At 48.1% G+C, this 16,774-nt stretch overlaps 1 protein-coding gene across 2 annotated transcripts in view; it reads right to left on the reverse strand.

The window, feature by feature from the left end:
• LOC138853557 (relaxin receptor 2-like) overlaps positions 1 to 16,774 on the reverse strand; it is a 260,550-nt gene that overhangs the window by 37,543 nt on the left and 206,233 nt on the right. For both annotated transcript variants that reach the window (XM_070090958.1, XM_070090957.1), the window contains exons 10-13: positions 16,525 to 16,596; positions 12,873 to 12,944; positions 4,000 to 4,071; positions 2,103 to 2,174 (exon numbers count right to left, since the gene is read on the reverse strand). In XM_070090958.1, the coding sequence (XP_069947059.1) occupies positions 2,103 to 2,174; positions 4,000 to 4,071; positions 12,873 to 12,944; positions 16,525 to 16,596 (288 nt within the window). The remainder of the gene's footprint in view (positions 1 to 2,102; positions 2,175 to 3,999; positions 4,072 to 12,872; positions 12,945 to 16,524; positions 16,597 to 16,774) is intronic.

The raw sequence follows: 16,774 nt of genomic DNA on the forward strand, positions 1-16,774 counted from the left end.
CCAGACAATGTTATCTCACCCAGTTAAGATATTATCTTGTACAAGATGAAGTAGTGAGGTGCAGCGGAGGAACTTAACATGTGTAAGTGTGATCAGTGAGGCTCCTCGGACTTACACGACTGGTGGACGACCTCAGTGTTAAAGGGAACATTATTTTGGCTATTTGCGAGAATCGTTTTAACTGAGTTGAGTGTTACCCTTCACACACACACACACACACACACACACACTAGGTGAGTACATACACACACACACACACACGCACGCACTAGGTGATTACACACACACACACACGCACGCACTAGGTGAGTACACACACACACACACACACGCGCACGCACTAGGTGAGTATACACACACACACACACGCACGCACTAGGTGAGTACACACACACACACACACACACACACACACACGCACTCACTATGTGAGTACACACACACACACACACACACTCACACACACACACACACACACACACACACACACACATCGCAGTAAAATAATTGCACAGCCAGAGATTGGTATGTCACTGTTTATCTCTATCGAGAAACTTTATATATAATTGGTTGTAGGTGGTTGTCTCTGATGCCTCGTGGTGAGTTTGTTGGTGAGTTTCTTAGTGAGTTTGTAGGTGAGATTGTTGGTGAGTTTGTCAGTGAGTTTGTTGGTGAGTTTCTTAGTGAGTTTGTAGGTGAGATTGTTGGTGAGTTTGTCAGTGAGTTTGTTGGTGAGTTTCTTAGTGAGTTTGTAGGTGAGATTGTTGGTGAGTTTGTCAGTGAGTTTGTTGGTGAGTTTGTGGTTAAGGTTTTTGTGTAAATCTGTTTGTTATGTTATTGAATACGTTTCTGGTGACCATATATACCTCACACAACATGCGATGCTTTACGTACATACCTGAAACAATGTTGTCATTACGTATATACGTGACACTATATTTCGAAGTTTGTTGAAGAGATAACACATCTCTTAAGTTCGTGCGACGTGGGCAACCTCGCCTCATCATCTGTAATTGAATCAATTATTGTTTCTCACTGTTCCTCTGCGGAGACTCCTTTATCTTCCTTCTACACGAACAACTCCACTAGAGTTGAACCATCTTGGAACAGTGGTACAGGTATGGGGTTGTACCATCTTGGAACCACGGTACAGGTGTGGGGTTGTACCATCTAGGAACAACGTTACAGGTGTGGGGTTGTATCATCTTGGAACCACGGTACAGGTTTGGGGTTGTACCATCTTGGAACAACGGTACAGGTGTGGGGTTGTACCATCTTGGAACAACGGTACAGGAGTGGGGTTGTACCATCTTGGAACAACGGTACAGGTGTGGGGTTGTACCATCTTGGAACAACGGTACAGGTGTGGGGTTGTACCATCTTGGAACAACGGTACAGGTTTGCGGTTGCCAGCTGACAGACCTTAGTTCAACACTACAAGATGCCTCGATCAACAGCCAGACACACGATACTCACAAGCAACTGCAGGATACTCACAGGCAGCTGCATGATACTCACAGTCAGGTGCATGATACTCACAGGCAGCTGCATGATACTCACAGTCAGCTGCATGATACTCACAGGCAGCTGCATGATACTCACAGGCAGCTGCAAGATACTCACAGGCAGCTGTAAGATACTCACAGGCAGCAGCAAGATACTCACACTCAGTTGCAGGATGCTCACAGGCAGCTGCAAAATGCTCACAGTCAGCTGCAGGATACTCACAGGCAGCGGCAGGATACTCACAAGCAACTGCAGGATACTCACAGGCAGCTGCAGGACACTCACAGGCAGCGGCAGGATACTCACAGGCAGCTGCAGGATACTCACAGTCGGCTGCATGATACTCACTGGCAGCTGCAGGGTACTCACAGTCAGCTGCATGATGCTCACAGGCAGCTGCAGGATACTCACAGTCAGCTGCATGATACTGGCAGCTGCAGGATACTCACACTCAGTTGCAGGATACTCACAGGCAGCTGCAAAATGCTCACAGGCAGCTGCAAAATACTCACAGGCAGCTGCAAGATACTCACAGGCAGCTGCAAAATACTCAAAGGCATCTGCAAGATACTCACAGGCAGCTGCAAGATACTCACAGGGAGTCGAGATGAGGAAGACTTTGAAAAGTGTTGCTCGTCACTACCACCAGCGGGTTACCCTCGAGGTCTCTGTTAGGAAGGCAGGGAGGAAGGAAGGTAGGAAGAGTGGCAGGGAGGAAGGAAGGTAGGAAGAGTGGCAGGGAGGAAGGAAGGTAGGGAGAGTGGCAGGGAGGAAGGAAGGTAGGGAGAGTGGCAGGGAGGAAGGAAGGTAGGAAGAGTGGCAGGGAGGAAGGAAGGTAGGAAGAGTGGCAGGGAGGAAGGAAGGTAGGGAGAGTGGCAGGGAGGAAGGAAGGTAGGGAGAGTGGCAGGGAGGAAGGAAGGTAGGGAGAGTGGCAGGGAGGAAGGAAGGTAGGGAGAGTGGCAGGGAGGAAGGAAGGTAGGGAGAGTGGCAGGGAGGAAGGAAGGTAGGGAGAGTGGCAGGGAGGAAGGAAGGTAGGAAGAGTGGCAGGGAGGAAGGAAGGTAGGAAGAGTGGCAGGGAGGAAGGAAGGTAGGGAGAGTGGCAGGGAGGAAGGAAGGTAGGGAGAGTGGCAGGGAAGAAAGGAAGAGGAAGGAAGGTAGGACAAGTGACAGGGAGGAGAGAGGGAGGAAAGAAAGAGCGAGGAGGGTGGGGAAAATGAAAGGGAGGAGAGTAGGGAGAGTAGCAGGAACGAGTGAGGGAGAAAGTGACAGGGAGGAGAGTAGGGAGAGTGGTAGGAACGAGTGAGGGAGAAAGTGACAGGGAGGAGAGTAGGTAGAGTGGTAGGAACGAGTGAGGGAGAAAGTGACAGGAAGGAGAGTAGGTAGAGTGGTAGGAACGAGTGAGGGAGAAAGTGACAGGAAGGAGAGTAGGGAGAGTGGTAGGAACGAGTGAGGGAGAAAGTGACAGGGAGGAGAGTAGGGAGAGTGGTAGGAACGAGTGAGGGAGAAAGTGACAGGGAGGAGAGTAGGGAGAGTGGTAGGAACGAGTGAGGGAGAGACATGGAGGGAGGTGAGGAACATAGGGATGGATGGGGAGAAAAAGGAGGGAGAAATGAAGAGATGGACGGGGAGATTATTGAGAAAAGAAACACGGGAAGATGAAGGGAAGGAAAGACGTATGAAGGAAGGGGTAGAACAGAGGGAAGAAGGAAAGACGTATGAAGGAAGGAGTAGAACAGAGGGAAGAAGGAAAGACGTATGAAGGAAGGAGTAGAACAGAGGGAAGAAGGAAAGACGTATGAAGGAAGGAGTAGAACAGAGGGAAGAAGGAAAGACGTATGAAGGAAGGAGTAGAACAGAGGGAAGAAGGAAAGACGTATGAAGGAAGGAGTAGAACAGAGGGAAGAAGGAAAGACGTATGAAGGAAGGAGTAGAACAGAGGGAAGAAGGAAAGACGTATGAAGGAAGGAGTAGAACAGAGGGAAGAAGGAAAGACGTATGAAGGAAGGAGTAGAACAGAGGGAAGAAGGAAAGACGTATGAAGGAAGGAGTAGAACAGAGGGAAGAAGGAAAGACGTATGAAGGAAGGGGTAGAACAGAGGGAAGAAGGAAAGACGTATGAAGGAAGGAGTAGAACAGAGGGAAGAAGGAAAGGGAGAGATAAAGGGACGAAAAAAAATATTATAACTAATTTTTGCTATGAATTCCATTTCAAGTAAATTTCTGAGAGACAAATATATAACAACGTTATATATAACAACGTTATATATAACAACGTTATATATAACAACGTTATATATAACAACGTTATATATAACAACGTTATATATAACAACGTTATATATAACAACGTTATATATAACAACGTTATATATAACAACGTTATATATAACAACGTTATATATAACAACGTTATATATAACGTTACACATAACAGCGCTATATATATATAAACATTATGTACTATAAGAACGTTATATATAATTGTGTACTTACAAGTTGACGAGTGAAGTGAGTCCCAGGAAGGTGCCTCTGTGTATCTCATGGATCATGTTGAAGTTGAGTTCCCTGCAACACCAGGTGAGTCAACACTCACCAGGTGAGTCAACACTCACCAGGTGAGTCAACACACCAGGTGAGTCAACACACTCACCAGGTGAGTCAACACACTCACCAGGTGAGTCAACACACTCCCCAGGTGAGTCAACACACTCCCCAGGTGAGTCAACACACTCACCAGGTGAGTCAACACACTCACCAGGTGACTCAACACACTCACCAGGTGACTCAACACACTCACCAGGTGAGTCACACTCACCAGGTGAGTCACACTCACCAGGTGAGTCAACACTCACCAGGTGAGTCAACACACTCACCAGGTGAGTCAACACACTCACCAGGTGAGTCAACACACTCACCAGGTGAGTCAACACACTCACCAGGTGAGTCAACACACTCACCAGGTGAGTCAACACACTCACCAGGTGAGTCAACACACTCACCAGGTGAGTCAACACACTCACCAGGTGAGTCAACACACTCACCAGGTGAGTCAACACACTCACCAGGTGAGTCAACACACTCACCAGGTGAGTCAATACACTCACTAGGTGAGTCAATACACTCACCAGGTGAGTCAACACACTCACCAGGTGAGTCAACACACTCACCAGGTGAGTCAACACACTCACTAGGTGAGTCAATACACTCACCAGGTGAGTCAATACACTCACCAGGTGAGTCAACACACTCACTATGTGAGTCAATACACTCACCAGGTGAGTCAATACACTCACCAGGTGAGTCAATACACTCACCAGGTGAGTCAATACACTCACCAGGTGAGTCAACACACTCACCAGGTGAGTCAACACACTCACTATGTATGGAGCACAAAAGAGTTTCTTAAGTGTGTGCAACACTAAAGTCTCTATTCTACTGAAAAAGATACTGAAGCTTGTGTTAACAAGCGAGTGTTAACAAGCGAGTGTTAACAAGCGAGTGTTAACAAGCGAGTGTTAACAAGCAGAGTGTTAACAAGCGAGTGTTAACAAGCGAGTGTTAACAAGCGAGTGTTAACAAGAGATTGTTAACAAGAGAGTGTTAACAAGCGAGTGTTAACAAGCGAGTGTTAACAAGCAGAGTGTTAACAAGTCGGTGTTAACAAGCAAGTGTTAACAAGCGAGTGTTAACAAGCGAGTGTTAACAAGCGAATGTTAACAAGCGAGTATTAACAAGCGAGTGTTAACAAGCGAATGTTAAAAAGCGAGTGTTAACAAGCGAGTATTAACAAGTGAGTGTTAACAAGCGATGTTAAAAAGCGAGTGTTAACAAGCGAGTGTTAACAAGCGAGTGTTAATAAGCAAGTGTTAACAAGTCAATGTTAACTAGCGAGTGTTAACAAGTGAGTGTTAACAAGCGAATGTTAAAAAGCGAGTGTTAACAAGCGAGTGTTAACAAGCGAGTGTTAACAAGCAGAGTGTTAACAAGCAAGTGTTAACACGTCAATGTTAACAAGTGAGTTTTAACAAGCCAATGTTAACAAGCGAGTATTAACAAGCGAGTGTTAACAAGCGAATGTTAAAAAGCGAGTGTTAACAAGCGAGTGTTAACAAGCGAGTGTTAACAAGCAGAGTGTTAACAAGCAAGTGTTAACAAGCGAGTGTTAACAAGCCAATGTTAACAAGCGAGTATTAACAAGCGAGTGTTAACAAGCGAATGTTAAAAAGCGAGTGTTAACAAGCGAGTGTTAACAAGCGAGTGTTAACAAGCAGAGTGTTAACAAGCAAGTGTTAACAAGTCAATGTTAACAAGCGAGTGTTAACAAGCCAATGTTAACAAGCGAGTGTTAACAAGCGAGTATTAACAAGCGAGTGTTAACAAGCGAATGTTAAAAAGCGAGTGTTAACAAGCGAGTGTTAACAAGCGAGTGTTAACAAGCAGAGTGTTAACAAGCAAGTGTTAACAAGTCAATGTTAACAAGCGAGTGTTAACAAGCCAATGTTAAGCGAGTGTTAACAAGCGAATGTTAAAAAGCGAGTGTTAACAAGCGAGTGTTAACAAGCAGTGTTAACAAGCAAGTGTTAACAAGTCAATGTTAACAAGCGAGTGTTAACAAGCCAATATTAACAAGCGAGTATTAACAAGCGAGTATTAACAAGCGAGTGTTAACAAGCCAGTGTTATCAAGCGAGTGTTAACAAATGAGTGTTAGCAAGAGTGTGTTATCAAGCCAGTGTTAAGCTATGTTAACAAGCTAGTGTTAACAAGCGAGTGCTGACAAGCCAGTGTTAACAAGGGAGTGTTAATAAGCCAGTGTTAACAAGCGAGTGTCAAAAAGCGTGTTCAATAGGAAGCCACGGTGGATGAGTGCTGTAGGGAGGGTGGATGAGTGCTGTAGGGAGGGTGGATGAGTGCTGTAGGGAGGGTGGATGAGTGCTGTAGGGAGGGTGGATGAGTGCTGTAGGGAGGGTGGATGAGTGCTGTAGGGAGGGTGGATGAGTGCTGTAGGGAGGGTGGATGAGTGCTGTAGGGAGGGTGGATGAGTGCTGTAGGGAGGGAGGACGAGTGCTGTAGGGAGGGTGGATGAGTGCTGTAGGGAGGGTGGATGAGTGCTGTAGGGAGGGTGGATGAGTGCTGTAGGGAGGGTGGATGAGTGCTGTAGGGAGGGTGGATGAGTGCTGTAGGGAGGGTGGATGAGTGCTGTAGGGAGGGAGGACGAGTGCTGTAGGGAGGGTGGATGAGTGCTGTAGGGAGGGTGGATGAGTGCTGTAGGGAGGGTGGATGAGTGCTGTAGGGAGGGTGGATGAGTGCTGTAGGGAGGGTGGATGAGTGCTGTAGGGAGGGTGGATGAGTGCTGTAGGGAGGGTGGATGAGTGCTGTAGGGAGGGTGGATGAGTGCTGTAGGGAGGGTGGATGAGTGCTGTAGGGAGGGTGGATGAGTGCTGTAGGGAGGGTGGATGAGTGCTGTAGGGAGGGTGGATGAGTGCTGTAGGGAGGGAGGACGAGTGCTGTAGGGAGGGTGGATGAGTGCTGTAGGGAGGGTGGATGAGTGCTGTAGGGAGGGTGGATGAGTGCTGTAGGGAGGGAGGACAAGTGCTGTAGGGAGGGTGGATGAGTGCTGTAGGGAGGGTGGATGAGTGCTGTAGGGAGGGTAGATGAGTGCTGTAGGGAGAGTGGATGAGTGCTGTAGGGAGGGTGGATGAGTGCTGTAGGGAGGGTGGATGAGTGCTGTAGGGAGGGTGGATGGGTGCTGTAGGGAGGGTGGATGAGTGCTGTAGGAAGGGTGGATGAGTGCTGTAGGGAGGGTGGATGAGTGCTGTTGGGAGGGTGGATGAGTGATGTAGGGAGGGTGGATGAGTGCTGTAGGAAGGGTGGATGAGTGCTGTAGGAAGGGTGGATGAGTGCTGTAGGGAGGGTGGATGAGTGCTGTAGGGAGGGTGGATGAGTGCTGTAGGGAGGGTGGATGAGTGCTGTAGGGAGGGTGGATGAGTGCTGTAGGGAGGGTGGATGAGTGCTGTTGGGAGGGTGTATGAGTGCTGTAGGGAGGGTGGATGAGTGCTGTAGGGAGGGAGGATGAGCGCTTTAGGAAGGGAGGATGAGTGCTGTAGGGAGGGTGGATGAGTGCTGTAGGGAGGGTGGATGAGTACTGTAGGGAGGGAGGATGAGTGCTGTAAGGTGGATGAGTGCTGTAGGGAGGGTGGATGAGTGCTGTAGGTAGGGTGGATGAGTGCTGTAGGGAGGGTGGATGAGTGCTGTGGGGAGGGAGGATGAGTGCTGTAGGGAGGGAGGACGAGTGCTGTAGGGAGGGAGGATGAGTGCTGTAGGGAGGGAGGACGAGTGCTGTAGGGAGGGAGGACGAGTGCTGTAGGGAGGGAGGATGAGTCCTGTAGGGAGGGTGGATGAGTGATGTAGGGAGGGAGGATGAGTGATGTAGGGAGGGTGGATGAGTGCTGTAGGGAGGGAGGATGAGTGCTGTAGGGAGGGAGGACGAGTGCTGTAGGGAGGGTGGATGAGTGCTGTAGGGAGGGAGGATGAGTGATGTAGGGAGGGAGGATGAGTGATGTAGGGAGGGTGGATGAGTGCTGTAGGGAGGGAGGATGAGTGATGTAGGGAGGGAGGATGAGTGATGTAGGGAGGGAGGACGAGTGCTGTAGGGAGGGTGGATGAGTGCTGTAGGGAGGGAGGAAGAGTGATGTAGGGAGGGAGGACGAGTGCTGTAGGGAGGGAGGATGAGTGCTGTAGGGAGGGAGGACGAGTGCTGTAGGGAGGGAGGACGAGTGCTGTAGGGAGGGAGGATGAGTCCTGTAGGGAGGGAGGACGAGTGCTGTAGGGAGGGAGGACGAGTGCTGTAGGGAGGGAGGATGAGTCCTGTAGGGAGGGAGGACGAGTGCTGTAGGGAGGGAGGATGAGTCCTGTAGGGAGGGAGGACGAGTGCTGTAGGGAGGGAGGACGAGTGCTGTAGGGAGGGTGGATGAGTGCTGTAGGGAGGGTGGATGAGTCCTGTAGGGAGGGAGGACGAGTGCTGTAGGGAGGGAGGATGAGTGCTGTAGGGAGGGTGGATGAGTCCTGTAGGGAGGGAGGACGAGTGCTGTAGGGAGGGAGGACGAGTGCTGTAGGGAGGGTGGATGAGTGCTGTAGGGAGGGAGGATGAGTGATGTAGGGAGGGAGGACGAGTGCTGTAGGGAGGGTGGATGAGTGCTGTAGGGAGGGAGGATGAGTGATGTAGGGAGGGAGGACGAGTGCTGTAGGGAGGGAGGATGAGTGCTGTAGGGAGGGAGGACGAGTGCTGTAGGGAGGGAGGACGAGTGCTGTAGGGAGGGAGGATGAGTCCTGTAGGGAGGGAGGACGAGTGCTGTAGGGAGGGAGGACGAGTGCTGTAGGGAGGGAGGATGAGTCCTGTAGGGAGGGAGGACGAGTGCTGTAGGGAGGGAGGATGAGTGCTGTAGGGAGGGAGGATGAGTCCTGTAGGGAGGGAGGACGAGTGCTGTAGGGAGGGAGGACGAGTCCTGTAGGGAGGGTGGATGAGTGCTGTAGGGAGGGTGGATGAGTCCTGTAGGGAGGGAGGACGAGTGCTGTAGGGAGGGAGGATGAGTGCTGTAGGGAGGGTGGATGAGTCCTGTAGGGAGGGAGGACGAGTGCTGTAGGGAGGGAGGACGAGTGCTGTAGGGAGGGTGGATGAGTGCTGTAGGGAGGGTGGATGAGTGCTGTAGGGAGGGTGGATGAGTGCTGTAGGGAGGGAGGATGAGTGCTGTAGGGAGGGTGGATGAGTGCTGTAGGGAGGGAGGATGAGTGCTGTAGGGAGGGAGGACGAGTGCTGTAGGGAGGGAGGATGAGTGCTGTAGGGAGGGTGGATGAGTGCTGTAGGGAGGGAGGATGAGTGCTGTAGGGAGGGAGGATGAGTGCTGTAGGGAGGGAGGATGAGTGCTGTAGGGAGGGAGGATAAGTGCTGTAGGGAGGGTGGATGAGTGCTGTAGGGAGGGTGGATGAGTGCTGTAGGGAGGGAGGATGAGTGCTGTAGGGAGGGAGGATGAGTGCTGTAGGGAGGGTGGATGAGTGCTGTAGGGAGGGAGGATGAGTGCTGTAGGGAGGGAGGACGAGTGCTGTAGGGAGGGAGGATGAGTCCTGTAGGGAGGGAGGATGAGTGCTGTAGGGAGGGTGGATGAGTGCTGTAGGGAGGGAGGATGAGTGCTGTAGGGAGGGTGGATGAGTGCTGTAGGGAGGGTGGATAAGTGCTGTAGGGAGGGAGGATAAGTGCTGTAGGGAGGGTGGATGAGTGCTGTAGGGAGGGATGAGTGCTGTAGGGAGGGATGAGTGCTGTAGGGAGGGTGGATGAGTGCTGTAGGGAGGGAGGATGAGTGCTGTAGGGAGGGAGGACGAGTGCTGTAGGGAGGGAGGATGAGTGCTGTAGGGAGGGATGAGTGCTGTAGGGAGGGTGGATGAGTGCTGTAGGGAGGGAGGATAAGTGCTGTAGGGAGGGTGGATAAGTGCTGTAGGGAGGGAGGATAAGTGCTGTAGGGAGGGAGGATAAGTGCTGTAGGGAGGGAGGATAAGTGCTGTAGGGAGGGAGGATAAGTGCTGTAGGGAGGGTGGATAAGTGCTGTAGGGAGGGAGGGACGGTGGGAATCAGGTTTTTTATTTAGTCAGATTTAAAATTCATTCTCTGTGTGTTGGCTTTAACAAATTTAAACTCTATAACGGATTTACCGGTCATAACGGTTTTAACGATTTTATTGGTTTTAATGGTCTTATCAGTTTTAAAGAGCTGGTTTAATGTATGTTCTTACAATGTTATCAGGTTCAGTCTCTTTATTCTGAAGCAGTATTCCACTAATCTGAGATTCTCGTATTTTTAATAGAAGCGAACAAAGCTCAGCTCTGTGAGTGATGTTGGTGGTGTGTCAGTGATGTTGGTGGTGTGTCAGTGATGGTGGTGTGTCAGTGATGTTGGTGGTGTGTCAGTGATGGTGGTGTGTCAGTGATGGTGGAGTGTCAGTGATGTTGGTAGTGTGTCAGTGATGTTGGTGGTGTGTCAGTGATGGTGGCGTGTCAGTGATGTTGGTGGTGTGTCAGTGATGGTGGTGTGTCAGTGATGTTGGTGGTGTGTTAGTGATGTTGATGGTGTGTCAGTGATGTTGGTGGTGTGCCAGTGATGGTGGTGTGTCAGTGATGTTGGTGGTGTGTCAGTGATGTTGGTGGTGTGCCAGTGATGGTGGTGTGTCAATGATGTTGGTGGTGTGTTAGTGATGTTGATGGTGTGTCAGTGATGTTGGTGGTGTGTCAGTGATGGGGGTGGTGTGTCAGTGATGTTGGTGGTGTGTCAGTGATGGTGGTGTGTCAATGATGTTGGTGGTGTGTTAGTGATGTTGATGGTGTGTCAGTGATGTTGGTGGTGTGTCAGTGATGGTGGTGTGTCAGTGATGTTGGTGGTGTGTTAGTGATGTTGATGGTGTGTCAGTGATGGTGTGTCAATGATGCTGGTGGTGTGTTAGTGATGTTGATGGTGTGTCAGTGATGTTGGTGGTGTGTCAGTGATGTTGGTGGTGTGTCAGTGATGGTGGTGTGTCAATGATGTTGGTGGTGTGTTAATGATGTTGGTGGTGTGTCAGTGATGTTGGTGGTGTGTCAGTGATAATGGTGTGTCAGTGTTGGTGGTGTGTCAGTGATAAGGGTGTGTCAGTGATGTTGGTGGTGTGTCAGTGATGGTGGTGTGTCAGTGATGTTGGTGGTGTGTCAGTGATGTTGATGGTGTGTCAGCGATGGTGGTGTGTCAGTGATATTGGCGGTGTGTCAGTGATGGTGTTGTGTCAGTGATGTTGGCGGTGTGTCAGTGATATTGTTGGTGTGTCAGTGATGTTGGTGGTGTGTCAGTGATGTTGATGGTGTTCTCAATGATGGTGGTGTGTCAGTGATGTTGGCGGTGTGTCAGTGATGTTGGTGTGTCAGTGATGTTGATGGTGTGTCAGTGATGTTGGTGTGTCAGTGATGCTGGTGTGTCAGCGATGTTGGTGGTGTGTCAGTGATGTTGGTGGTGTATTAGTGATGTTGGTGGTGTGTTAGTGATGTTGGTGGTGGTCTCAGTGATGTTGATGGTGTGTCAGTGATGTTGATGGTGTGTCAGTGATATTGGTGTGTCAGTGATGTTGATGGTGTGTCAGTGATGTTGGTGTGTCAGTGATGCTGGTGTGTCAGCGATGTTGGTGGTGTGTCAGTGATGTTGGTGGTGTATTAGTGATGTTGGTGGTGTGTTAGTGATGTTGGTGGTGTGTTAGTGATGTTGGTGGTGGTCTCAGTGATGTTGATGGTGTGTCAGTGATGTTGATGGTGTGTCAGTGATATTGGTGTGTCAGTGATGTTGGTGGTGTGTCAGTGATGGTTGTGGCGTGTTAGTGATGTTGGTGGCAAATCAGTGATAGTGGTTGTTGTGGTAGTTGAAAGATAGTGGTAGTTGTGGTAGGTGAGATATAGTGCTAGTTGTAAGTGAGAGACAGTGGTAGGTGAGAGACAGTGGTAGTTGTGGTGAGTGACAGTGGTAGCTGTGGTGAGTGACAGTGGTAGTTGTGGTGAGTGACAGTGGTAGTTGTGGTGAGTGACAGTGGTAGTTGTGGTGAGTGACAGTGGTAGTTGTGGTGAGTGACAGTGGTAGTTGTGGTGAGTGACAGTGGTAGCTGTGGTGAGTGACAGTGGTAGTTGTGGTGAGTGACAGTGGTAGTTGTGGTGAGTGACAGTGGTAGTTGTGGTGAGTGACAGTGGTAGTTGTGGTGAGTGACAGTGGTAGTTGTGGTGAGTGACAGTGGTAGTTGTGGTGAGTGACAGTGGTAGTTGTGGTGAGTGACAGTGGTAGTTGTGGTGAGTGACAGTGGTAGTTGTGGTGAGTGACAGTGGTAGTTGTGGTGAGTGACAGTGGTAGTTGTGGTGAGTGACAGTGGTAGTTGTGGTGAGTGACAGTGGTAGTTGTGGTGAGTGACAGTGGTAGTTGTGGTGAGTGACAGTGGTAGTTGTGGTGAGTGACAGTGGTAGTTGTGGTGAGTGACAGTGGTAGTTGTGGTGAGTGACAGTGGTAGTTGTGGTGAGTGACAGTGGTAGTTGTGGTGAGTGACAGTGGTAGTTGTGGTGAGTGACAGTGGTAGTTGTGGTGAGTGACAGTGGTAGTTGTGGTGAGTGACAGTGGTAGTTGTGGTGAGTGACAGTGGTAGTTGTGGTGAGTGACAGTGGTAGTTGTGGTGAGTGACAGTGGTAGTTGTGGTGAGTGACAGTGGTAGTTGTGGTGAGTGACAGTGGTAGTTGTGGTGAGTGAGAGACAGTGGTAGTTGTGGTGAGAGACAGTGGTAGTTGTGGTGAGTGAGAGACAGTGGTAGTTTTGGTACTCACAGATCCAGCAGGTGGTCAAGGTCCTTGAATGCTCCTGGGTGAATCACTCTTATCTTGTTATGCCGTAAGTACCTGAAGGAGAGATACACTATGTTGTTGTTGTTGTTGTTGTTGGTGGTGGTGGTGGTGGAGGTGGTGGTGGTGGGGGTGGGAGAAGTAATAGTTGCAAAAGAGCTCTCAGTATTCACCTGCTGTGGTTACAATCAGGTGCCTTCCCTGGCCCAGCAGCTGGAGCTCTCAAAAGTATTCACCTGCTGTGGCTACAGGCAGGTGCCTTCCCTGCCCCAGCAGCTGGAGCTCACACAGGTGTTCACCTGCTTCAGGAAACGTCTCTTTGATGTAAGGGTCACATAGAGCGCTGTCTGCTGCCGGAGGCGCTGAAGAAGGGATTACATTTGCCGGGTGGACGAGGCTACTTAAAGAATTTATTGATATATGATTTATGTAAAATATATTGTGACCTTTATTTTATTATGTAACTTAAGTTTATAACTACTGATAAGGATGATAGGTATATAAACCACTGAAGATGATAGGTATATAAACCACTGAGAAGGATGATAGGTATATAAACCACTGAAGATGATAGGTATATAAACCACTGAGAAGGATGATAGGTATATAAACCACTGAGAAGGATGATAGGTATATAAACCACTGAAGATGATAGGTATATAAACCACTGAGAAGGATGATAGGTATATAAACCACTGAAGATGATAGGTATATAAACCACTGAAGATGATAGGTATATAAACCACTGAGAAGGATGATAGGTATATAAACCACTGAAGATGATAGGTATATAAACCACTGAGAAGGATGATAGGTATATAAACCACTGAAGATGATAGGTATATAAACCACTGAGAAGGATGATAGGTATATAAACCACTGAAGATGATAGGTATATAAACCACTGAGAAGGATGATAGGTATATAAACCACTGAAGATGATAGGTATATAAACCACTGAGAAGGATGATAGGTATATAAACCACTGAAGATGATAGGTATATAAACCACTGAAGATGATAGGTATATAAACCACTGAGAAGGGTGATAGGTATATAAACCACTGAGAAGGATGATAGGTATATAAACCACTGAAGATGATAGGTATATAAACCACTGAAGATGATAGGTATATAAACCACTGAAGATGATAGGTATATAAACCACTGAGAAGGGTGATAGGTATATAAACCACTGAGAAGGATGATAGGTATATAAACTACTGAGAAGGTTGATAAGTGTATAGACCACTGAGAAGGATGATGAGTATTTAAACCACCGAGAAGGATGGTAGGTATATAAACCACTGAGAAAGATGACGGGTTTATACACCAATGAGAAGGGGTGATAGGTTTATAAACCAAATAGGTTTATAAACCAAAGAGTAGGATGCAACCGTTTCGTCTCCTAACCAGGATGGTCTACTTATCATCCATCTCTCGTATTAACCACGATGGTCTGCTTATAATACTATCTCCTAGTATTCAGGGTGGTCTTCGTACCATCGCTTGTTTTCCAGGAACATCCTGTCTATCATTCAGACTCTTGACTGTTTAGTATGGTCTGCCTACCATACTATCCAACGCTGGTTGTGTTGAAGGACAGTACATTCCACTGATTGACAACCACTCAGGTAAATGACTGTCGTGGGCCACTCATCCTGGCTCTAGCCTGTCGTTCATCCTTGACTCACCTGTTGTTCATCCTTGACTCACCTGTCGTTTATCCTTGACTCACCTGTCATTCGTCCTTGGCTGACCTGTCACTCGTCTTAACTGTATCTGCCATTCCAGTAGAGGCTTCAACAACAAATTCCTTTTGAATACATTACTGGTGTATTTGAAACCTAATTTCTTGAATTAGTCACAGTGATTACACCACATGACGGGCAGCCACTAGCAGTTTCACTGTGGCTGTATTACCTCAGTAATAATTACTTGTTCCTTCTCTTGCACTTGCTGATTTGGCGAAATATGTTCGAGAAATGAAGTCAGCTTGTGAAATTAAAGTTCTGGCTCAGCGGAGTACCTTCTAATGAGAAAGAGAGGGAGAGAGAGAGAGAGAGAGAGAGAGAGAGAGAGAGAGAGAGAGATAGGGTGGAAGATGGAGAGAGATAAGAGTAGAGGGGAGAGTATTCAAGAGTGTTGGTCTGGAGTCGCTGTTATTGGGCGTCAATCCTCTTTCCAAAGTTAATTCAGTCCTCAATATTTTGCCTGAGTGGTTTCTGTCGTCCGCTACTGAGTAAAAGGAAGGAGGTGGAGTGAGAGAAAGACTGAGAGAAAGAATAAGAAAAAGGCTGGAAGAAGGAAGGAGAAAGGCTGAAAGAGACAGAATGGTGCAGGGAGAAAATGTCAGGGAGTAAAAAAACAGATGGGGAGAAAAAATGAGATGAGAAGAAAGACAGTAATAGCAAGAGAAGGGAGATAAAAACAGGAAGAGGCAAGGCTATGGATAGATATATAACTGAAAGTTTAGTCACAGCTCCTGGGCTGAGCAAGCATCAACAAGACTGTAAACCCGTGTGGGTCATTCACTACACGAAGTGCCTCACACTCTAGTCTCTCACCAGTAAACAAATTCAGTGCGCCACTCCTAGAATTTAAAAAAAATATAGTTGTATATTGCACGAAGGAGACAACCAGAGTGAGAGAGGATACACAGGACACAACCAGAGTGAGAGAGGATACACAGGACACAACCAGAGTGAGAGAGGATACACAGGACACAACCAGAGTGAGAGAGGATACACAGGACACAACCAGAGTGAGAGAGGATACACAGGACACAACCAGAGTGAGAGAGGATACACAGGACACAACCAGAGTGAGAGAGGATACACAGGACACAACCAGAGTGAGAGAGGATACACAGGACACAACCAGAGTGAGAGAGGATACACAGGAGACAACCAGAGTGAGAGAGGATACACAGGAGACAACCAGAGTGAGAGAGGATACACAGGACACAACCAGAGTGAGAGAGGATACACAGGACACAACCAGAGTGAGAGAGGATACACAGGACACAACCAGAGTGAGAGAGGATACACAGGACACAACCAGAGTGAGAGAGGATACACAGGACACAATCAGAGTGAGAGAGGATACACAGGAGACAACCAGAGTGAGAGAGGATACACAGGAGACAACCAGAGTGAGAGAGGATACACAGGACACAGAGTGAGAGAGGATACACAGTGAGAGAGGATACACAGGACATATTATTGAGAGAGGATACACAGGAGACAACCAGAGTGAGAGAGGATACACAGGACACAGAGTGAGAGAGGATACACAGGACACAACCAGAGTGAGACAGGATACACAGGACACAACCAGAGTGAGAGAGGATACAGTACCCAGAATATTGTTTACGTCTTCTACCTCTGAAACTAGTTGTGTAAGAATTAAAATTTTCTGATAGTGTAGATTATTTAGCTGTTAAATAATGAGGGAGACGAAGTAAATAAAATTCATGGAATTAGTGTCATTCAGATTTTAGGCATAAATTTGAAATTTTAGATTTAGATAAGTTTATGAGAGGAAAACTTGTCTTGCGGGTTGAGAGAAGTATGTGTGTTTTCCTTCGTTATAAGAGGGCCTTGGTTAAAAAGGACAACATCTTGTAGGATACTCACAGAGCCTCGAGTCCTGTAAAGCCCCTTAGGGAGTCCTGCGTCAGCTCCTCCACCAGATTGTTCTCCAGGAACCTGCAGGAGATGACTGCTATTATTTAGGCTGGCATCAAGTGGTGGGATGCCAGTCAGTTACTTACTAAATAATGATCATTATTTTTATAAATAGATCGTTATTAATATGAATTGGTAAAATGTTGAGAGTATATTGTGTCTACGTGTATATGTCCATTATGTAGCGTTGTACATCACT

Source organism: Cherax quadricarinatus, chromosome 33 (assembly GCF_038502225.1).
Source record: "Cherax quadricarinatus isolate ZL_2023a chromosome 33, ASM3850222v1, whole genome shotgun sequence".
NCBI classification, from domain to species: Eukaryota; Metazoa; Arthropoda; class Malacostraca; order Decapoda; family Parastacidae; genus Cherax; species Cherax quadricarinatus.